The 24,473-nt window shown below is 48.5% G+C and overlaps 1 protein-coding gene across 1 annotated transcript; it reads right to left on the reverse strand.

Moving 5' to 3' along the window:
* Positions 1-511: 511 nt before the first annotated feature.
* MOGAT2 (monoacylglycerol O-acyltransferase 2) lies at positions 512-13,974 on the reverse strand. The gene is made up of 6 exons (XM_059929455.1): positions 13,884-13,974; positions 9,174-9,352; positions 3,698-3,902; positions 3,214-3,388; positions 2,080-2,279; positions 512-666 (listed from the first exon to the last, which is right to left on the reverse strand). Exons 1-6 carry the CDS (start codon positions 13,972-13,974, stop codon positions 512-514), a joined length of 1,005 nt encoding a protein of 334 aa, XP_059785438.1.
* Positions 13,975-24,473: the final 10,499 nt, after the last annotated feature.

Below are 24,473 nucleotides of genomic sequence, written 5' to 3' on the forward strand. Positions count from 1 at the left end.
TGCCCAGGGCGAGTGCAGGGGCTTTGTGGCCTCGCCCTCCTCTCCAGCTCAGGGAGGGAGGAGCTGGGACAGGCCAGATGCAGGACGAGGGAAACTGTAGGAGAAAGGGCTGCAGCTGGTGGCTTCTTGCAGCTGTCACTCAAGGCAGAGGAAGAAAAACCTGGTAATTTTTCCTGCCCACTGAGTGACAGGACCACAGGGGACGGAGAACACAGACATTATTCTCTCCCAGCATCTCTCCCATTTCTCAGGTGGGCAGACCAAGGAGAGGGCTCCTTGCAGAGGAGCCACAGCAGGAGTGCAAATCACCGATGCCAGAGTCTGGTCTCCTCTGCCACGTTGCCAGTTGTGACTCGGGGCCTGGCATGGGTTAGAAACGCAGGAGCCATCGAAGGCTTTGGAGATGTGTTCAACGGACACCTCCGGGAAGCCTTCTGGGATCACAGCCCCTCCCTCTATTCTCCCTAATGCCAGCCCTGTCCTTTGGGGCAGCCCCTCCTCTGGGGAGGCACTAGCAGAATTCCAAGTGTTGGTCACTGGGGACGTTGTACTTGAGCTTGTGGGCTTCGAAGAGGTTGCTTAGCTCCTTCATGTAGCGCTGGTGCAGGTTGTCCACCTCTTCCTGGGAGGGACGCGGTGTCTTCTGCACCTCGATGGGCGCCCCCACTGCAAGACACAAAGGAGTGAGGTGGCCCAGAGTAGGAACCACCGGAGTTGCAGGGCACTTGGGGTTCACACCACAATGGTCATCGGTGCAGGAAAGTGCTCTTACTGTCTCACTTTCAATTCTATTTTGGGTGATAAGTTCTAAGATGTTAGGGCAACTCCAAGATTCTGATATATTAACAATACCACCAGCTGGCATTTACAAGCAATATCTCTTATAATCGTCCTAACAATCCTATATGGATAGAACCTGCTATTATTCCTGTTTGACGGGCCAGGCAATGAGGCTCAAGGAGGTTAAGTAACTTGTTCAAGGTCACATAGCCAGGAAGAATCAGTGCCAGGTGGTAAGCCCTGGGGATGTGCTCTTAACCTCCAGGCCAGGCGGTTCTGAGAGTCTCAGATACCGTGATGGGAAGCGCCTGTATGTCTTTGGGGGAGGCGGCCCACAGCCCAAGCGCCCTTCTTTCCGCCTCTCTCTCCATGCTGGCCTGCAGTGCCCCCTTTCTAGGGAGGAATCGGGAGGCCCTACCTACCTCCTTCCTCTGGTTCTGCCTGGCTCAGAAAGGAGCTGCTATGTGTTCTTCTCTTGGGAATGGCTCTGGAGGCAGCACTTGTGAATTATATTCATGAAAATATTACCACACAACCCAGGGAAAGTCATGGTGTAGGGAGCTGACCAAGTCTGTACTCAACTAAGAAATGAGTGGGTGGTTGGAGATGAACAGACCTCTCTCTACAAGCTTTGCCATTGGAACCTAGGTGGAATCCAAGAAGAAAGCAAATGAGCTGTCCAAATAGCTGGAAAGATGGTGCTAAGTCCATGCACTGAAGCCCATGCCCATTATTTACAGGAAAATCCCTCAGGCTCTCTTTCATAGCCTGCTGATTGCTACTTTACAAATTCTAACACCTGGAATGCCCTTCCCTTGTATCCATCTTCTCCAATAAGCCTTATGAGATCATCTGGTCCGAATTAAACCTTCCTTCTTTGGTGTAATAAAAAAGTCAAATAGATCCTGACCAAACCTCAACTTAGTTACTCAAGGGCAGGGTGTTCTTTTGGAAATGATTTAACTTCTCTGAGTCTCAGTTTGCCATCAGTGAAATGGGGATGATAGTCCCTGCCTCCAAGGTTGTTGGAATAACCGAGCTGCTGCATGTAAGGAGTCAGTACAGCGCCTGGCACACAGCAGGTGCTCGGTACTCAGTAGTGGCTACGGTTCTTTGTGTCTCTGTTAGAGTTCTCCTCCCAGACTGCCTTATATCTGCCTGTGTGACTGTTTCCCAGTCTAGAATGTGAGTTCCACAAGGTCAAAGATGTGTCTGGCCCATGTGCATGTCCCCTTGCAGCACACAGCCTGGGCCCCTTGCCCTGTAGGCTTCCCCATCCCAGCCTGGGTCTTGGCTCACCCACGGTGGTGATGGGCTGGCGGTAGGGCATAAGACCAAAGCTGTACTGGAAGACACCACGGCCATGGAAGAGTGGGAGGGAGACTCGCATGATCTTCTGCAGTCGGTTCTGGGTCCGGCGCAACCAGGAGCCAGGAGAGTTGTCAACCTGGTCAAATAGGTCATTCTCCCCAAAGGAGAAGATCGGCACCAGAGCTGCCCTGGAGGGAGACAGGAGAGAGGGTTAGGAGGTGCAAGAAGGTGCAAGCTTGTCACCTAACTTCCTGCAGGGACCCAGTGACCAGGAATTGGGGTAGAGAACAGAGCCCTGGGCCAGAAGTAGGAGGCCTCTGGTGTCTCCCAGTCCTGCTATGGCCTTGCTTTGTGATTGTGGGCAGGTCCCAGCTCCTCTCAGGGCCACTGCCTGGCAGTTGTAACACGACAGGGAGACTAGAATGCTACAGAGAGTCCTCCCAGATAAAAAACATTTGCAAACTTTGGAAAAATCTCACCTGCCCCAGTTAGCTTGTATTCTTCAAAGATGATCCAAGGTAGGAGAATAGTTCTAAGCAATGCCCCAAACTCCATTCTCCCAGATCCCCTCCGTCTCAGACCTAATGCAAGCTTTCAGCAGTATGACCCTTGACACTTAGTCCCTTTAATCACCAAATCTCCCTTCTAGACTCTTTTCTGGGTATTTGGGAATGAGACAGTACATCGTCACCAACACAGAATCTTCATTGTGAATGGATTGAGAATCTCCCTGCCAGGGCTTCACTGGTGGCACAGTGGTTAAGAATCCACCTGCCAATGCAGGGGACACGGGTTCAAGTCCTGGTCCGGGAAGATCCCACATGCCTCGGAGCACCTAAGCCCATGCGCCACAACTACTGAAGCCCGGGCACCTAGAGCCTGTGCTCCGCAATGAGAAGCCTGCGTGCCGCAATGAAGAGTAGCCCCCGCTCGCCGCAACTAGAGAAAGCCTGTGTGCAGCAACGAAGACCCAACGCAGCCAAAAATAAATAAATAAAATAAATAAATTAAAAAAAAAGTCTCTCTGCCAAAATAGGATCTGCATTAATCTCTGCTGTCTTCCCACTAAAATAACAATCCTTGCCGATCTCCAACTGAACCGAGAGCCCTCTGCCCCGATACCCGTGCATCAGGGCGAGCCTGACGAAGCCCTTGCGGTTCCGCAGCAACAGCCTGTAGGCTCCAGGCCTGGCGTCCAGTGCCTCCTGGGCGCCCCCGACAATGATGGCCAGCAGGCTGCCACCTCCCTTCCTGTTCAGAATGTGAGCGGCGCTCTCCTTGTCTGCTGAGACCAGCCCTGGGGAGAGGAAGAAGGTCAAGTATGGTGTGAAGGGGGCAGGGATGGTGGAGGAGGTGTGCTCTGGGCTCCACCCCCAAACTGGGAGTTCCCTGAGGACTGGGGCTGAGTCCTCCTCCTCTTCTCGACCCCTTGCCGAGCTCTTTGCTGGGCACGGAGCTGTGGGAAGTGCTTCCTTGGGTCTAGCCTCCTTCTCCACTACACATGTTCTTGGATTAAGTACAGAATTGTTAGAAGTCCTCCTTAAAATCCCTCCTCCATGCCTCCAGCCCTCATCTTCCTGGGCTACCCAGGGGTGGGAAGACTCACCCCCTGACATGATGTAATCCCTGAAGAAAGGGGCCCAGAACCACAAGTTCAGCATCATCAGATGTGGGCGGATGCCGGGGAACAGTGAAGAAAAGCCGGTGCTCTCGGTGCACAGGTTGGTAAAAGCTCCAGCCGCCAGGACCCCATGGGGGTGGAAGCCAGCGAGGTAGTTCCGGGAGGGGTCCAGCTCCACGGTCTTGACCAGCTGCAGGGACAGCAACCTCGTGAGTCGAGGCTGGATCTCAGGCCCTCCCTGATTCTGCCATCACCAGTGTGACCTTGAGCAACTTGCTCCCCTTCTCTGAGCCTCAGGTTCTTATGAAGATGGAGACATGCGTTTGAATGCATCTAGGGAGACCGTGGTGCCATCTGTGTCTCAGATTCGCTGCTGGCTTCGGACAAATTGCTTCCCTCTCTGGCTTTTAATTTATCAAATGCGGGCATTTGACCCTGTCCCACCTACCTCCCAGGACTGCTGAGAAGCTTAGGTCCGTGAGTGCCATGGAATTACCAAGACTACAGGACAGGATAATCATAACTGATACATTGAATTATAATTGGTATAGTTCATACACCATCAAGGGCCACACAGGGGTGCCACTATGCTTGAAGAGCCCTATTTTAACAAAACTCCCTAGGAGAAAATTTGGCGCTTAGGACCTGGGAGTGAGCATTTGCAAGATGTATCAGGGGTGGTTGAAAGAGCGTGCAGACCTGGAGACTGGCCCTAGTCCTGTTTACCCCGCTGTACAATGCAAATGTCTCCCTGGTGGTTCTCTGCTCCCCCCATGTCAGACCTTCATTGCCATCCATCCACCTCTTCCCCTGGCCATTGGCAGCTCTGCCCTGGTCTGGTCAGACCTGCAGCATGGAGGGTGCCGGGGAGACCACTAGGTATTGTAGAGGGAGTGGGAGAGGAGAGCTGTTTGTCATTAGCAGCTTCCAGGCAAAGTGGGGTGAGGGTGGAAGGAGAGGAACTGAGTTAACAAATGCTGCTCCCGCCATTTACTGGACAGGCTTCAGTGTGCAAAGATTACTGCCGGGGCAGTGATTGTGTGTGTGACCAACCCCTTTCCCACTCTGCCAGTAACTGCCGGGCCTGCCCTTTAAGAGCCCTGTTATCTGGGAGGCACAGCCATCAGAGTTGGAGGCCCTGAGGCCCCCCGGCCCAAGCCCTAAGCCCCTGGCAGGAGGCTCCCTGACAATTCTGCACAGGCCCTGCAATTTGCACTTCCAGGCATGAGCAGTCCATTCCACTCTGGCTCAGCTCTGGCACCGTGAAAGTTCATCCTGTCACCAAGCTGAAATTTTCAGAATGACCCTGAGGATTCTTGTTGCCTTCGGGCCCCAGAGGCCTGGCTGCCCGCTCTCAGAGCAGCCTGGTGGGACCCAAGGGACAGCAATGGGGGTCTGATCCTGTCTGCCCTACCCAAGCTGAACAGCCCAAATTGTCCTGTCCTTGACCTGGACTTGATCTCTGCAAACCCCCACCCCCCAGTATGCCCTCTGGTTACCCTTGACCCTTTGCAGAAAGGCTGAGGGGACCACAGGTGGAGGCGCCATTGCTTCCCAGATGAGGACAAACCTCTTCCACTCATTCGGTGGGGATTTATTGGACGTGAAAATAAGGACAAGCAGAGATAATTCTGGTTATTCTCATTGGGAAAGGTGTTTCCTTAGGAACACATCTCGGTGTGTTTCTTGAAAAACATACCTGGCTCCCTGCACTGAAGCACTTGCTTGTGAATTCTCTTTCTCACCTAGTGGGAAAATAATTTTGTACAACCTGTCTAAATGTAATGAGGCAGTATTTATCAATATTACAATTGAAAAACGTAACTGACCTTTTAGGCCAGCAACTCCACTGCTGAGGAATTTACCTACAGAATTTCTCATACTTGTGCAAAATGACATCTGAACAAGATTATTAACTGAAGCATTATTTTTAGTAATACCAAAACTTAGCATCCACTCAAATGTCCATCAGCGGGGCCCATTTAGACAAATTATGGAACATTCCCTCATGGGCCACTGTGTAGCCATAGGGATGTACGACATAGCTCTTCCTGTCCTGATATGGGAAGATGCCACAATCACTTGTCGTGTGAAAAAGCAAGACAATGCGTGCAGAACGTCACCAGCTGTGCCGAGAAGGGTAACAGGAGGTGGAGCCAGCTCCTCCTGGGGGAAACAGTGCCTGATCCTCCACCATTAGCTCTTTAGGAAGGCTAAGGGTGAGGTTGGAAAGCTCCAAGACACAGAGACTGTGCCCTAATTTTGCTTGAAATTCACCACTACATGCTAGTTCATAAAATCACAGTAAGAGCTGATAGAAGCTCAGGGATCCACATGCATTTGACAGGGAAGGCAGAGGCTTGTGAGTGTGGGGAAGCTCCAGCAGAGTGGGGACTCCTTATCCGGGACCCCCTACCTCCTGGCCACCCTAAGATCCCTGCAGGGCCTGCGCTTTGAAAGTATGTGGAAGAGTAGGAGGGTCTCCAGGGAGGTGGTGGGGTCCAGAATCTGCAGGCTCCCAGCCCAGGACAGGCAAGTCAAAGTGCTCATCTTCTCACTCCCTGCAGGCCTCTTGGTGGTACAGCCCGCCCTCTGCAGGTGGTGATGCCACAGGCCTGCAGTGGGCAACAATCCTGAACACTGTGCACGTGGAATTTCTGCAAAACAGGTCCAGTGTCCCACCAGTGTCAGTAGTGCCAGGGTTGAGAAACCCTCCTGCGGAGCTAACTGGCTGGGGGAGGAGCAGGGGGATGGTGGATAGGACAGGCACAGAGCTGCTCAGCCTCATTTTCTGCAGCTGTCAGCAGCTCCAGCTGTAAAGAGAGCCAGATGCTGTCCTTTGGAGATCGCGGGATGGCAGGAAGACAGCCCCCTGGAGAGCTTTCAGTTGAAGAGCTCCAGTTCTGCGGAATGGCCTGCACTGGCCTCCATTACCTTATCCCTAAAAACCTCTCCAGCCTCATTCCCAGGCGCACCTTCTGCTTTAGTCACACTATTGCTCAGAAACCACGCGGTGGCAGGCTTCTGGGCCTGAGCTTGCGCTCTTCCCTTCGCAGGCTGCCTTTCCTTCCCTGGTGGACTCAGGATTTAGCTCACAGTGTGGAGTGAGACCACAGAGCCAGAATCTACAAAGCTCTGCTTGAGGCCAGAAACCACTTATAGTTTTCTTTGGCTTGGTAGCTGATGTCACAAACACTCTCAGGCTACAGGCCATACTTTCCCATGGAGACTCTGGCCTTCCTGGCACAGAAGAGCGAGCCTGGGAAGAGGAGAGGGAGGGATGGGAATTCAGAATCTCAAAGTTCAGAGGTCCTGGGGTGGGGATGAGGGACTCTGCCCATGACATTCCCATGGCTTCCCTCGGGACCCAGCAAACCCTGCTCGTTTCTGCTGACAAGGTCCTGGGAGGGCACCCTGCAGAGGAAGCAGATATGGGGTCGAGGAAGACTGCCCCCACCCGGGCCCCTCAGGTTGGCTCAGCACTGCCCACTCGCTCTGCCCTTCAACATCTATCACCCCTAATGAGCATGGAAGCCTCTGCCAGCCAACTTCCTGCCCTCTGCCCAGCCCCTGCCCTGTTGCCCTGCCTTGCCCTGCCCCATCGCACCCTTTACCTTTGCCCAGGAGGCCCTGCTCACTGGATGCTAAGGGCTCCTGTACCCGAGCTGTTGCCCAGCCCTTGCTAGTCCTTGCTGGGCCCCAGAACTCTCAGAAGGGAGCAAGGCAGGAACTCTGACTCTGCTGCTGAGTGCCCATGACTTGGCCCAGCTGTTTACCCTCTTTGAGCCTGTTTCCTCCATTCCCTATCGCTTTACCAGCTGGGGGCCTAATTTCTGGAGGGCCAGGAAGAGGTGGGGCTCCCAGACTGGGGTGGGAGAAGCCATGCAGGTGTGAAGGGCAGAACAGCCGGTCTCTGGGCTATCAGAGTCCTCCCTAGACCCATAGCCATGCCCACATCTCCCCAGAATCCCCAGCGATTCAGTAAAATAATAAAAACTACTAGTTTACTGAGAACATACAAAGTGCTTTACTTGCTGTCTCATGGAATCCACACAACCCAATGACGTATGTGGCATCATCTCCACTTTACATATGAGGAAACTGAGGCTCAGAGAGACTGTATAACTCACCCAAGGTCACACCACTTGTATGTTGCAGAACTGATAATAGAACCTAGTCTGTTCAGCTCCAGAGGCCACACTCTATATGTTTCTTCTCTCCTGTTTCCAGAGGAGGGCCACCTGCCCCTGTCTGGCACCTCTCTGAGTCCCCATTGCCTTCCCCATCCTATCTGGACAATAAATCATCCCTGCCCAGCTGCTTATACCCAAGAGTTTAGTCTGTCTGGGATTCAGGAAAGGAGCCAAGGTCAGTTCACTCAAATCAAGGATTCTGCTCCACTCAGGACTGAACTGGGTCCAGGGTCAAGGGTCCAAAAGGCCATGAGGTGCCCTGAGTCAGAAAGTCAGAGATTCGGGGCTTCCCTGGTGGCGCAGTGGTTGAGAATCTGCCTGCCAATGCAGAGGACACGGGTTCGAGCCCTGGTCTGGGAGGATCCCACATGCCGCGGAGCAACTAGGCCCGTGAGCCACAATTGCTGAGCCTGCGCGTCTGGAGCCTGTGCTCCGCAACAAGAGAGGCCGCGATAGTGAGAGGCCCGCGCACCGTGATGAAGAGTGGCCCCCACTTGCCGCAACTAGAGAAAGCCCTCACACAGAAACGAAGACCCAACACAGCCATAAATAAATTAAATAAATTAATTAATTAAATTAAATTAAAAAAAAAATACAAGGTGCTATAGAAGCACTTTAAAAAAAATATTTAAAAAAAAAAAAAAAAAGAAAGTCAGAGATTCAAAAGCACTCAACTGGGAGGGATCAGTGTGCTCACGGGATACATTTGTAAACTAAGATTTAGAATGGGGCAAGGCCTTGTCCAAGGATGCCTAACATACCAGAGTGAGGGGCAGAATCTGAGAACAAGTTCAGGGTCCTCTCCCCTGTCCCTTTAAACTGACTTAATGTACAAACTTTAAACCAGTAAAAGAACTTTGTACATGAACTTGATCACATCCTTGTCCCTCTCTAGGGGTTAGTCTCCTCCTCTTATGAAGTGTGGGGCTAGAGGGTCTCTTAGGACCTTAAGTTTATTACCTTCACCCCCAAGCATGGCTACTGAGGCTACTTATACCTATAAGATACACATGTGTGCCACACTACATGGCCCACAGAGCTCCTTCAAATCCTGTTCATTCATCAGTCCTCATACTGGCCCCACATCCCTGCAGGTGGGAAACCATGGCCAGACAGAAGCTGGACTCTTCCCCAGGCCACATAGTGGTGGAAGCCCAGCTCCTACCTCCCAGCCCAGTATTCTACTCACTGCACACAGGGCCACACTTCCCCACGGACACGTGGGGCACTACGGTCCTGGCCACACCCCAGCCAGCCCCATTACTCACCGAGACGGGGAAATAGTCCTTCATGTACTTCCATATGACCCAGCGCCTTGAGGCCTCAATGCGCCTGCCCCCCTGCCATGGCTTGTCTCGGTCCAGGTACCACCAGGTTGCATACAGGATACTGAAGATCCAGAATCTTGTGAACAGGAGACCTATGAAGACCACAATGCAGATCTGGGCTGGGGAAGGAAGCAGGAACCATCAGTGGTCAGAGCGGTGAAGGAAGGATTTCTCCCCCTATGCCCATCACTAGCAGCACTGTCCTGTCCAGCCCTCACCCCAGGGAGAAGGGGTCGGCCTCCCCTGCCTTCAAAGAGGAAGGAATGCAGCCCATGCAGTGTCTGTCACACTGGGAGCCTGGATTTGAAGCCAGGTAGGCCTAGCTCCAAACTCATTTTTTCCCACTGCACCAGGCTGCCTCATTCACTCCAGTCTTCCCCCTCCACCTCCTCTCTGTCCAGTTAAGCATCTGTGTTCACCAGGTGCTCAATAAATGCCTGGGGGAGAAGTGACTAGTTTAACTGTTTCTCATTTCCACCCTTTGGGCCCTCAGAGAAAAAGGAGACATTCTCTCTGCCCAGCCCTCTCTCTGTCCACTCGCGCCCATCTTTCCATAGATAAATCCTGCCAGATCCCGCCTCTAATTAAAATCCTTCCATGGTTTTCTCATAACTTTAAAAACAGCCCATGTAGCTCAGCCTGGCATTCAGGCTCCCCACGGCTGGTCTGATCCCCCTCCCACTCCGGCCTCACTCACCCACATGCACCCCATGCTCCGGCCACATGAAACTGCTCAGTGTACCTACACTGAGAGACTGAGTTCCTTCAATCTCTTAGCTTTTGCTTATGCTGCTTCCTCTTCCTGCCATGCCCTTTCCTGGTGAAGGAGGGAGGAAGGAAGAGGCCAACTTGTGGCTGGTCCATGGGTTGGGGTGCAGCATGGCTAGGACCAGGCCAAGTGAGGAAATACCTTCTTACCTATGATTCCAAGTCCCTTGCTGCAAGCTAATCCTGGCTTCATCTCAGGGTCAGGGGGTCTGTGGGGCTGACCCTAACCTGATGCTAATGGAACATCATTCCCAGAGAATATTTCTCCCTCCCCATCCCATTCCTTCCACTCAACACCATGCACCCACACTCTTAGAAATGTCAGCCTCCAGTTGTATTGCATCTGAAAGTGGGGTAGACTGGGTCTGTCATTCCTGGCAGGCTTCCAGGAGAAGGGGACTTTTGACCCAGTCTGAACAGTAGTAAAATTCATAAGCCAGAGAAAATAGGTTGGGGCTCACAGATGTTCACTTTACACAGAACACCTATGTGCCAGGTGTTGGTGGTTCAGCCGTGAACAACAGAGAAAAATTCCTGCCCTCATGGAGCTGACTTTCCAGTGCTGTGTTTGGGGGCACTTGTTTTGTTTTTTTAAATTTCTATGGTGGTAAAATATATGTAACATAAACTTTATCATCTGAACCATTTTTAAGTGTACAGTTCAGTGGCATTAAATTCATTCACATTGACCATCGTGACCATCCATTCCCAGAACTCTTTTCATTTTCCCAAACTGAACCTCTGTACCCATTAAACAAAAACTCCCATGTCCCCCTCCCCCAGCCCCTGCCAACCACCATTCTCTTTTAGGTCTCCATGAATTTGATTAGTCTACAAACCCCACATAAGAGGAATCATAAAATATGTGTGTGTGTGTGTGTGTGTGTGTGTGTGTGTGTGTGAGAGAGAGAGAGAGAGACTGGCTTATCTCACTTAGCACAACGTCCTCAAGATTCATCCATGTTGTTGTATGTTTCAGAAACTCCTTCCTTTTTATGGCTGAATAACATTCCATTGTGTTATTTGCGGCATTTGCTATACATTCATCCATCAATGGACCGATGGACACTTGGGTTTCTTCCCCTCTACTTTATTTTAAAATAGCATTGAATTAGTTACTAATAATGAAAAATGGGGAGGCTTCACACTCAAACCCATTCATCTGGCGTCTCTTAAACAGCCGGAAGGAGCGGTAGCCCTGAGTCACTGCCATCGCAGGCAGCTCCCCTCCAGGCATTTCCCCTCCTTCCCAGGCCTGCTGGCCAATGGCTGCTGGAACCCATTCTCTCACATCAGCCTCGTGATTCCTGGAGGATTCAGAAAAAGGACGAACCACACTCCTGGTGAGTTGATCACTTTTTTGTTTGCCTTTAAGTTTTTTTAATAAAAAACTTGAAAGGGAAAGTTGCAGAAGAGTGGGAATGAAATGCCACCATGTGCATGAAGAATAACATGTCCACCCTTGTGATGCCCACGCATAGAGGATGGTAGGACACCTGCAGATCTGGAGGGAGGAGGCAGGTGCCAGGAGATAAGGGATAAGGATGGCTTGGCAGTTGACTTAGATTTTATCATTTTTATTTACATAACAAATATTTAATGTGAGAAAATGATAAAGAACCTCAGCTAGGACTCTCTGCCCTTGGGCAAAATCAAAAGTCTATGTGGGTCGCTCCCCCTTTCAGAAAACCGCCTCTAGAGAATACAACCAAGTTGTTAATAGTGGCTCCCTGGAGGGAATTCCCTGGCCGTCCAGTGGTTAGGACTCCGCGCTTTCACGGCTGCTTTCACACAAGCCACGATGTGTACGGCCCAAAATAAATAAATAAATAAATAAATAAATAAAATAGTGGCTCCCTGGAGGGTAGGATTTGGGGAAGTCTTTCACTTTTAGGATACCTATTTTGTTTGGATGTGTTACAACAGCACATATTCATTTTTATAACTAACATAGCATGTTAAGGTTAGGAAAAAACCCACACAAGAGGAACTTGCACTTGACAGAAAGAACTCTCCACCATCCCCCTCACCCTGAGGTCACCTTTTAACTCCTGTCAGCAGGCAAAACCCAAACTTGGGGATCTTTTCAGTCCCTTAGGAAGGGAGACACTTTCTTTCACCTTGTAACACCAAGGGGGAAAAATGTAAGAACCCACTTTACTGAGACCCAGAGAGGGTATGCAAATTGGCTAAGGTCCCACAGCAAGCTAGTAGGCTGGGACCTGGCATTCAATTCTACTCTTTTGTCTACATCATGCTCCCAACATTCATTCATTCAACATTTATCAACACCAACTCTTCTAGGAGCTGGAGATGCAGCTGAGAACAAGACCAACTATTTGAATGGAGCTTACCTTCTTCCTGTGTGGGTGTGTGAATTATAGAGGAGTGGAAAGGAAACAGAGTAAACATGTAACCCACTGTAAAGTATTTGTTTCTGGGCCCTGAGTCCTCAGTGACAGGTCCTGGTTGACCTCTCCAGCCACTTCTTTGCCCCTCCCCAAAATGCCTGCTCTATGTCCAGCGTGAGCCAGCTGTTCACAACATGTGTGGTGTTTACTCCCCCACTGGAAGCCCTTACTCTCCTGCCAGCCTGTAAATCCCACCCTGTGCACTCATCTCCTAAGTATCCTTGAAAAGGGGCCCTTTCTTTCCACCCACTGCCAGACCAGGGGAGGCAATCTTTTTCTTAAAGGGCCAGATTGTAAATATTTTAGACTCTGAGGCTATATGGGGCAACTTGGAGGGTATTACACAGGCACATAATCATTTGAATTACGCCAACATTTAAAATGTAAAAACTATTCTTGGCTCATGGGCTGTACAAATGCAAAAGCAACCAGTGGGCTGGATTTGGCCCATGCCACATAACTTGGGGACCCCGATCTAGCTGGCGGCTACTACCTGCTATTGGTCTACGCCCCACACCCCAAACACAGCAGATCCATAGACTTCAGGCACTGAGACCTGTCCCACACAGATTGGACCTTGTCACTCCTGTACCAAAAAGCCTTCTGGGCTCCCCTTTGTCCCCAGGATAAGGGACAAGGTACAAGCTCCTGCTCCTGGCACGAGTGGGCTCAGATCCCTTTGCTCAGCGACCCTCCCTCTAGCTCCAGCCCCAGCGCTGCTTGACCTCCCTGTGCTGCTCCTGACATTCCCAGGATCCCGGGCTGGGCTGGGGGTGGGCACGGACAGTCAGACACACTCCTGCTGGGAAAGCTCTCCCAAGGCCAGCTGGGCAAGATGTCCCTCATCCCCTGTAATCCCCAGGCCTCAGCCCACCTGGCTCTGGGCCCCCAGTGCCCCATGCCCAGGAGGCAGCCTACTTGTCGACTTGTCGCCTCCTGCCCCTGCTCCACACCTCCTCCCATGCCCTCAGTCCTCTCTCCTCCCTCTGCCGCCTTCCCTCTCCTCCTCTGGCAGTAGGAGAAGCCCAGACCTACAGCCTTGGACATTTAAGGCAATTAGCTTCTCTGCTCATCTGTGGAATGGGGTAACCGGGGATATTTTAAATGTTTTAACAACCCTTAGGGCAGAGACACAGGTCAATCATCAGGGATGCTAGGGGCAGGGAACTGGAGGCTTGCTTTAGCTGCAAAATTTCGGGGAGCTTCTGAGCGAGGACATGGGGTATGTGTATGGTATTTGTGTGTGTGTGTGTGTGTGTGCATGCGTGCACGTGCATGTTTGTGTGTGGGTGTGTGAAATGGCTATTGACCAGTCTGTAAAGAGTACGCCCACAGTTTAACGCCAGTGTAGTGGCATCAGTGTACAGGCTGAACACTAGCCCTGGGGGGAGCAGTCCCTACCCAGTCTGGTGCCAGGAGGTGAGATGAAGAATCCCATGGCCTCCCGTCCCCCCAGCCCAGCCCGCCTTACCCAGAGCCAGAAAGGAGAAAACCCACTGCAGGACCACAAAGGTTTGCATCCTGCGCTCCCATGGCACGGACAAGGGTGCAAACTTCACCATGCTGTCTCTTTGGTTGATTCCGGTGTCTTCTCTGAGCTCTGCTGTGGTCTGAGGCACCTACTTACTGGTTTTTGCTGCTGCCAGAGGTTGAGTAAGCGTTAGTGGTTGGGGAGGAGGGTGCCCCACCCCACACTGCCCAGCCCAACGCCTCCCTGCCCCCGCCCTGGCAAGGATCTGTTTCCTGGTAGAAACCTTTGAACCCACTTGCCCTGGAGCCAGGTAAAGGAAGGAGGAAGGCAAGGACATTTGCCTCCTCAAGCAAAACCTTATCTGCCAGACGCCTTTCTCTGTTTGCTTGAATCTTGCCCTCCACTTGGCAGGTAAAGCACTGAGTATAGGGCAATCCTGTCCCTCTTCACCTACCCAATGACATGGCTGCAATAACTGTCTCCTCTCTTCTGCCACTGTTCCCCTCCACAAACATGCAGTAGCAACTCCTGTCTACAAATCCTTTGGCCCCACCATCTCCTCCACCTCCTGCCCTATTCATGGAAGAGCCCCGTCTGCATTCCACATCCTTCCCTCCCATTCTGTCCTCCCTCCACCAGACTTCAGATGCCATTGTTCCATGGAACTGCCCTTGACAAGTTCACCAATGCTTCCATGCTGCCGAATCCAGTGGTCCATTCTCAGCTCTCATCTTGACCTCTCAGCAGCCTTAGACAGAGTTGGTCACTCCCTGCTCCTTGAAACCACTTGGCCTGTGGACTCCACACTCTCCTGGTTTCTTTCCTGCCCCTCTGGCTGCCCCTGGGTCTAATTGTGGCTCTTAGCCTTCACCAGGCTAAGTGTTGGAGTGCCCTTTTGCCCACTCAGTCCTTGTGAAACAAGAGGGAAGAGGGCAGGGCACAACCTTTAAAAGAATGACATAGCCCAAGGACACGACATAAACTGATTAGAACCAAATAAGTCCAAGATGGCGGACGAGTCGACCTTCACTAGACTTGTGTGTGTGTGTTTAATTTTGGCCACACCATGCAGCATGTGGAATCTTAGCTCCCCAACCAGGGATCGAACCTGTGCTCCCTGCAGTGGAAGCGCAGAGTCCTAACCACTGGACCACCAGGGAAGTCCCTCTAGTGGACCTTGAGCCTCAGTATACACTCATTGTAACATATCAGCAAGCTAAATGTCACACCCACCGGCGCCATGACAGTTCAAGGCCAACCATAAAGGTCAAAAAGTAGGCAGTGGCCCAATTTCTGGAAATCCCCACCCCTCCCCAAAATAGCTGGAATACTCCTCCCACTCATTAGCCTATGAAATTACCCATCCCTATAAAAACTGACAACCCCATACCCTGGTGCCTTTCTCACCTTCTGAGATGGCCCACACTCTGTCTGTGCAGTGTGTTTCTCTCTAAATAAATCCACTTCTTACCTATCTCTTTGTCTCTCACTGAATTCTTTCTGCGATGAGACACCAAGAATCCGAGCTTCATTAAGTCCTGAGACCAGGTGTGTGATCTCAGTTAAAAGACTGTGGGTTCAAGCCCCAGTCTGGGTTTTGGCTGGGTTCGAGTCCCAGCCCATAGGTTCAAGCCCCAGTCTGAGTTACACGGTTTCACTTGGAACCTCCCTCTTCTCTCCACCCTCTCTCCTGCAGAGACTTCCTCCAGGCTCATGGCCTTGGAGTCTATCTGCAGGACAAACACTTCCAAACTGCATCTGCAGCCCTGACTTCCCCCCGGGCTCCAGACTTGACCAGCTAGGTGGCTACTTGACATCTTCCCTGACAGCCCGCTCAGCTCCTCCATCACAGCCTGTCTCAAACTGAACTTGACCTCCCCTCACCTGCCCAGTCTGGCCTTTCCTCTGCTGTTTGCCATCTCAGGAAAGGGGACTCCAGTGACCTGGTTCCTCAGGCCAAAACCTCAGAGTCACACTAGACTCTTTCCGTCCCTCTCCATCCAACTGTCTGTCGGTTCTCCTAAATCTCTCCATTTAAATGTACACTTTGAACTGAAATATATCAAGCATACAGTAAAAGGCACAAATCCTAAGTGTAGGAGTGATACTTTGTCACAGAGTGGACATACTGGTGTGACCTCTGCTCTGATGGACAAATAGAACCTGACCAGCACCCGTGTCCTTGCCCGTCACTCCTCTCCTCTCCGACCCTCACACCAACCTCGTCTCTGCTTTGAACTTTATAATAAGTGAGCCTTACACAATATACCTTCTGGGACGGTCTCTTTTGGCTCAAGATTATATTTTGAGAGTCATCCAAATTGTGTGTATTTGTAGTACGTTTGTTCTCATTGCCATATACGACTTCACTCTGTGAATATGCCAGATTTCATCCATTTCACTGTTGAGAGGTATTTGGGCTGTTGTCTGTTTCTGGCTATTGTGAATTGTGCTGCTATGGGCATTCTTTTCTCTTTTCTTTTTTTTTCCTATTTTTTGGAGAAAAAATTGACAAATATCATTGTATAAGTTTCAGGTATACAGCGTGATGGTTTGATTCACATATATTGTGAATGATTACGATAGATTTAGTTAACATCCATTGTCTCACACAGTACAATAAAAAGAAAGGAAAAAAAATCTCCTTTTCATGAGAACTCTGATCTACTCTCTTCCCAACTCTCCTATGTATCACAGAGCAGTACAGGCATTCTGTACATGGCTTGTGGTGCACATTTCTATACGTTTCTGTTGTGTGTGTGCCTGGGAATAGACTGGCTGGGTCTCCTGGTATAAAGCCACATATTTTCCAACGTGGTTGTACAAATTTACACCCACAAAGCCCGCATGAGAATTCCAGTTGCTCCACATCCTTCTCAACATTTTAGCCATTGTAGTGAGTATGCAGGGATACTTCATTGTGCTTATAGTGATTTCTTAATGCCTAAGAGGTTGAGCACATTTTAGTATGTTTATTGGCCATTTGGATATGATTTTATGTCAAGTTCATGTTCTAGTCTATTATCGATTTAAATATCTCTCGCGTTGGAAAGCTGCTTTCCACACCCACAGCCAGCCTCTTTGATCGACTCTGACATCAGCGTTCTCACTGGTCTCTGTCACTGTGCCCTTTCTCCCTCCCAGAATCTCAACAGCCGGAGGGACTGCTGGGTCAGAGTATGTGACTGCAGGAGCTTGGCAGTAGTAGTGCCAGACTTTTCCCAAAACAGCAGCACCAGTTTATACCTTTACCAGAAATATATGCGAGATCCCATAGATGTGTAACCTCTCTGGCCCTTGGTGTGGTCAGACTTATTATTATTTGCTAGTGTGTAGAGTGATATCTGGTTGGTATCTTGCACTTCCTGAACACGAATGTTGCACGTGGCTTTATTCATAGGAGTTTCCTCTTCTGTGAAAAGCTCATTCTTAATTTTCTTCCATTCCTCTACAGTGTTTTTTGTGGTTTTTGTCTAAATTTGAAGTTTTTTATGCACTCATGTTACTAACCTTTGAGGTTGCACATATTGCGAATCTCTTCTCCCAATTTTTAGCTTGTGTTTTAAGGTGTTACTGGATGAACAAACATTTTACATTTTAATATATTCATATTCATCAGCCTTTTGTTAAATAGTCATTGCCTGGTCTGATTCAGGAAATCTTTTCCTACTTATATTTACCATTAAGAATTTAAAATTTGGGACTTCCCTGGTGGCACAGTTCTTAACAATCCGCCTGCCAATGCAGGGGACACGGGTTCAAACCCTGGTCCAGGAAGATCCCACATGCCACGGAGTAACTAAGCCCGTGCGCCACAACTACTGAACCTGTGCTCTACAGCCCGCAAGCCACAACTACTGAGCCCACGTGATGCAACTACTGAAGCCCGCGCACCCTAGAGCCCATGCTCAGCAACAAGAGAAGCCACCGCAATGAGAAGCCCGTGCACTGCAATGAAGAGTAGCTCCCACTCGCCGCAACCAGAGAAAGCCCATGCACAGCAATGAAGACCCAAAGCAGCCAAAAAATAAATTAATTAATCAAAAAAAATTTTTAAGTTTGTTGTTTGTTTTTCATATGTAAGTCCTTACTGCATCTGGATGTTTATACAGTATGAGTTAGGTTCCAACTGTATCTTTAACATATGAGAACCATTCTGTGCAGTCCCATTTGTTCACCCCCCCTGCTCCCTTCCCCAATGAGGTAATGTGCCACCTCTGTCATACAATAGATTTCTACACATTTGTGGCCTGTGTCAGGCTTTTATTCTCTTTTATTGTCTGTTTATCTATCTCTGCCAGTGCCACACCATCTTAATTATTTACTTAGCTCTAATATCTAGGAGGGCAAGCCTCCTTGCTCTTCTGTCTTACAATTGTCCAGGCTATGATTCACACTTACTCTTCCATATACATTTTAGAATCATCTCAACAATTCCCAAAATTCTCTCTTGGAATGTTGGAATTCATAAAATGTTGAATCACAGTTCATCTTGAAGAAACACACATGTGAATAAAAATGAAAGAAAGAATAAATGAATTAAATTCCTACATCATAATATCTATCAAAAGAGCAACAGGGCTTCCCTGGTGGCGCAGTGGTTGAGAATCTGCCTGCCAATGCAGGGGACACGGGTTCGAGCCCTGGTCTGGGACGATCCCACATGCCGCGGAGCAACTAGGCCCGTGAGCCACAATTACTGAGCCTGCGCGTCTGGAGCCTGTGCTCCGCAACAAGAGAGGCCGCGATAGTGAGAGGCCCGCGCACCGCGATGAAGAGTGGCCCCCGCTTGCCGCAACTGGAGAAAGCCCTCGCACAGAAACAAAGACCCAACACAGCCATAAGTAAATAAATAAATTAATTAAATTAAAAAAAAAAAGCAACAAAGAAACCACAGGAAGAAAATAATAATGATAAAAGCAGAAATTAATGAGAGGTTAGAAAAAGAATAGCTCTAATGAATAAATTTTTAGTTTTCTAAAAAGAACTAATGAAAAAAACATACTACTAGCTAATGTAATCAAGAATAAAAGGGACAAACCACACATACACAAAGGAAGAAAGGATAGTGGAGATATAATTGATATAGAAGAAATTTAAAAAATCAAACGAGGGAGTTCCCTGGGGCCTAGTGATTAGGATTCGGCGCTGTCACTGCCATGGCCGGGGTTCGATCCCTGGAACTGAGATCCCAGAAGCTGTGTGGAGTGGACAAAATAAAATAATAAAATAAAATAAATAAATAAAAATCAAAATAAACTACTCTGTAAACTTTAATGCAAAAACATTTGCATGTTTAGACACAACTGACTGTTTCCAAGGGAAATACGATTTACCAAACTGAGCCAATTAATGATAGAAAACCTAAGCAGATGAATTTCCATAGAAGAAACAGAGAATATTACCAAGGAATTTCCCCACAAAAAAGCACCAGTCCCAGACAGTTCCATAGGAGAATTTTGCCGAATCTGTAAAGACTAAAGAGCCCCAATGCTCCATAAATTGTTTCAAATCTTTTAAAATGAAGAAAAACTTGCAATTTCTTTCTTAGGTAGCAAGTATTACATTGATATTTAAACTCAATTTTTCAGAAAGCAGCACAAAAAAGAGAACTATAGACTGATTATTACTTATGAATATTAAAGCAAAACATCTAAATAAAATATTAGAAATATTATAGTAGAAAATTTCAGGAAACAGTCCAACATCACATCATATACCATGAACAGGTAGGATTAGGGAAACCATTACTATAGTACATCAGATTAATAGATTTAAGAAGAGAATCACATGGTTATTTCAATAGATGCTGAAAAAGCTCTTGACCAAACTCACCACAGAGTGAAATTGATGAGTGGTTTCCTTATATTGTAAAATATATATACTTTGTTCCTAAAGCTAGAATCCAAATTAATGGGGAAATACTAAAGGCATTTCCATAAGATCAGCAATAAACCAAAGAGGCCCTCTACTATTCAACATTGTACTGGACACATTAGGCAAACCAGTGAGAGAAGAGAAATCAATAAGAGGCATAAGCATTGGGGAGAAAAGGAGTAAATCTATCCCTTGCAGGTGATATGATTGTGTACCTGGAAAGCCCTAAAAGTATTTTGGATTTGTCTCCATTATTACCATTTCTGGAGTTGTTCATTTCTTGGTGTAAACCCAGGTTTGTATCTTGTATTGTATACCTTCTGCCTGAAAAACTTCCCTTAATGTTTCTTATAGCACAAGCCTACTGGGAATTAATTCTGTTGGCTTTTGTTTGTCTAAAAACATCTGTATTTTTGCCTTAATGTTTGAAAGATATTTTCACTGAGTAAAGACTTTTGAGTTGACAATATTTTTTCTTTCAGCTCTTTAAAGATGCAATTTTTTGTTCCTCTGAATATATTGTATCTTTTTCTCTGGCTGCCTTCAAGATTTTCACTTTACATCTGGTTTTCAGCAGTTTTAATATAATGTGTCTAGATTTAAAAAACAAAACAAAAAAATCAACTATCCTGTTGAGAGTCTCTGTGTTCTTGGATCTATGGTTTCATCTCTTTCATTATTTTTGGAACATGTTCAGCCTATCTCTTTAAATATTTCTTCTGCTCTGTTATCTCTTCTCCTTCTAGGATTTCAGTTACATGGATGTTAGACTGTTCAATATTGTACCACAACACTTTAGGGCTCTATTCTGTTTATTTGTTTTCCTTCCTTTTTCTCTTTGTGTTTCAATGTAGGTAATTTTTATTGACCTATCTTCAAGTTCAGTGATCCTTTCTTTGGATGTGTTGAGCCTACTGGTGAGCCCTGAGAAGTTCTTCATTGGTTTTTTAAAATTTTAGTATTTCCATTGGACTCTTTCTTATTATTTCCAGCTCTCTGCTAATTTTAACACTAGGTTCTCAGCACAGCAGGCTGCCTATCTTTGAGACATGCACTTCCTTGGTCCTGTGTTCTCCTATGCTCCTCATCAACCACTACCTCCCTTCTGGGTCTCAAGGGTTGGCTGCATAGATCCTGTCAGGTGACCTTCTCCGTCTCGCCATTCCTCCCAGGCTCCAGTGATAGCTTCTCCCCTTGTCCTTTCAAGCCTATAACGGGCAAGACCTCCCTGATCTGGCACATAATAGACACTCAAATATTTATTGGATGAATGAATGAAAGTATCTGGAGCATAAAGTGTTGGGAGAATGGAGGGAGACAAGCATGGAATTAAGAACTCAATTATAACTAATTGGTAAAAGGCCTTGACTTCTTTGAGCTCCCAGCAAGCAGGCTGAACTGTCCAACTAGAAATAACCAAATGGACCTGAGTCCAAAGCCAAGTGCAGCAGGTGGGTGCTGTGCAGAGGACTCCATCAGCTGCTGGGTGCTGAGCCCCCAGGCATGTGGGCAAGGTCCTGTCTGCTCTGCCATCCAGGTGGCCTCCTGCATTTAGCAAAAGAAGGAGGGAACCCTCTTTGACAGTTTGACCCTAAGAGCCCAGGATTTCTGTCTTTGCTGCTGGCTTTATGCTGGGCACAAAAGAAAGGTATTGACTGGTCCCTGCTCTGCTTCTCATTCTCTAGGTGACCTTGAGGTCACTAATTTACACACATGAAAACTGTCATCTCACATAATCCTCACAACAACTCTCCAACGTAGCTGTTGGTCCCATCACAGCTCTGAGAGGCACAGTGACCTACCTGAGAGCTCTCAGTTCACAGGAGGCAGAAGTGAGGTTCCGTTTGGGTCTTTCTGGCTCCAGAGCCTTCTTTCCGCTACATCACACTCTCCATTCCATGATTATGACTGGTTTCCTTTCTTGAACAGTCCATGAAATCTTCAAGCTCAGGAATCCTATGTCCCCAGTATGAGAGACAGAGTCTAGCCCAGAGAAGATGAGAGAAAAGTTTTGATTAAAAAAATACAGAAAAGAGGGAGGCCGGCGCGTCCGGCAGAGCGGCCAAAGCGGCGGGCGCTGCTCCTGGCCGGGCGGCTGGCTGGCGGGTCCCCGCCGCACGAACCCGCGGGTGGGGCCTCGCGCCGGCTCTGCGCTGCCGGGTTAGCGCGGGCGTCGGCGCCGCGTGCAGCCCTCCCGCCCTTCCACTGGTGGGCGCTCGGCGGAGACGTGAGCTTCTGCGGCTTCACGCAGAGCGTGGAGGTGGACTTCCTCCTGAAAGATGCGAACAGCAGGAAGCGGGCAGAGCACAAGACGGAAGATGGGAAGAAGGACAAGTACTTCCTCTTCTGCGACTGGAAGACGGTGTCCCGAAGGTGAGCCTGGCGCTCAAGAACCCCAAGAAGCGGCTGGAACACCAGGGCATCAGGGTCGAGTTCCTCGGGCAAATTGGTGAGTGTGGGGCCCGCGCCCGCCCCGCCGGACCCCTGCCTCCGACCCCCCTGCCCTCCACCCTGACCCGGACCTCGAGCCCCTGGCCCTTGACCCGATGCCCATTTCTGCCGCCCCTCTACCTTTGCCCCCAACCCCTGCCCCCGCCCCTGTCCCTAGGCCAGCAGCCTGGTTGCCGGCCAGGGTCTGGGCGCCGTGCTCCTGTCCAGCCTTCGGTGCTGCTGGGCCCGCCCGCAGGTTGCATACGCCACGCCGAGTCTCGTGGCGCGTCCACCCCTTTCTAGAACCTGTGGCTCACCCGCCTCTCACATCCCACCTTCGCTCAGAGCGGTTTGCGAAAGCAGCCCTGCGGGCTCCAGCCTCAGCCCCTCTGTCTGTCCACTTAGCCTGTATTCCTAAAATTTCTGGATTAGAACGGAGTCTTCAGTGGAGCCATCTTCTCCTTAAAGACAAAGAAATGATGCTCCAAGACCCAGACTAAATGGTCAAAATTTCTCAAGGCTCTAACAAGTCTTCAAACAGGATTATTAGTAATTACAACTAGACTATAAAAGGCAGTAACAATACAGAAGATTTGGGAGCTGTCCAAATTCTATTTGGACTCTTGTGTTTATTAAAACTCGCAGATACTTCTGAAATTAAAACAAAAAACAAAACAACAACAACAACAACAAAGCCGAAAGGGGGAAAGCGAGTAAAGGGAAAGGGAGGGCAAGGAGGTGGGAGAGTTTTAGGGTGGAGGGAAAGAGGAGAGAGCCAGCCTGTGCCAGCTGTGAGGAGGCGCTCCCTCTGGTGGCCATTCTGAGAATCTGCAAGCAGGATGGACTGCCTTTGTAGGGCAGGGCTGGCAAGCGGGGAGGAGCCTGGATAACAGGCAAAGCTGTGAGGGGAACTTGCTCACAGAGATGGCTAAGGGGACTATTTCTGCTGCGTTTGGCTGCAGAAGAGCTAAGTCTGTCCCTTTTCCAGCTTTGTCAGGATGGGGAATTCTAAGCCCTCTTAGGGCTGTCTCCCCTCTTGAGCCCCTACTTGTGTGTCTGGTGCTTCGAAGTATGGTCCTAGGAGGAGGAATTCTTCTCATTTTACAGAGGAAGAAGCAAACCCACAGGGGTTAAACAGATTTCTCCAGATCATCACACTAATATGACCTTTTTGTTTACTTGTTTTTTGTTTTGTTTGTTTTTAAGACTACCTTTGTGTTTGTTTTTATTGAAATAGAGTTGATTTACAATGTGTTAATTTCAGGTGTACAGCAAAGTGATTCAGTTATATATATATATTGTTTTTCAGATTCCTTTCCATTATAAGTTATTACAAGACATTGAATATAGTTCCCTGTGCTATACAGTAAGACCTTGTTGTTTATTTTATATATAGTAGTGTGTATCTGTTAATCCCAAACTCCTAATTTATCCCTCCCCCCCTTCCCCTTTGGTAACCATAAGTTTGTTTTCTATGTCTGTGAGTCTGTTTCTGTTTTGCAAATAAGTTCATTTGTATCTTTTATTTAGATCCCACAAGTAAGTGATATCATATGATATTTGTCTTTCTCTGTCTGACTTACTACACTTAGGATGATAATCTCTAGGTCCATTCATGTTGCTGCAAATGGCATTATTTCATTCTTTTTATGGCTGAGTAATATTCCATTGTATATATGTACCACATCTTCTTTATCCATTCATTTGTTGATGGACACTTAGTTTTCCTCCATGTCTTGGCTATTGTAAAAAATGCTGCTATGAACATTGGGGTGCATGTATCTTTTTGAATTAGAGCTTTCATCTTTTTTGTATATATGCCCAGGAGTGGGATTGCTGGATCATGTGGAAACTCTATTTTTAGTTTTTTAAGGAACCTCCATACTGTTCTCCATAGTGGCTGTATCAATTTACATTCCCACCAACAGTGCAAGAGGGTTCCCTTTTCTCCACACCCTCTCCAGCATTTATTGTTGGTAGATTTTTTGATGATGGCCATTCTGACTGGTGTGAGGTGATACCTCATTGTTGTTTTGATTTGCATTTCTCTAATAATTAGAGATGTTGAGCATCTTTTCATGTGCCTCTTGGCCATCTGTATGTCTTCCTTGGAGAAATGTCTGTTTAGGTCTTCTGCCCGTTTTTTGATTGGGTTGTTGCTGTTGGGTTTTTTTTTTGAGATAGAACTGCATGAGCTGTTTGTATATTTTGGAAATTAAGCCGTTGTTGGTCACCTCATTTGCAAATATTTTCCCCCATTCAGTAGGTTGTCTTTTCATTTTG

The sequence above is a fragment of the Balaenoptera ricei genome, chromosome 8 (genome assembly GCF_028023285.1).
Source record: "Balaenoptera ricei isolate mBalRic1 chromosome 8, mBalRic1.hap2, whole genome shotgun sequence".
Taxonomy (NCBI): Eukaryota; Metazoa; Chordata; class Mammalia; order Artiodactyla; family Balaenopteridae; genus Balaenoptera; species Balaenoptera ricei.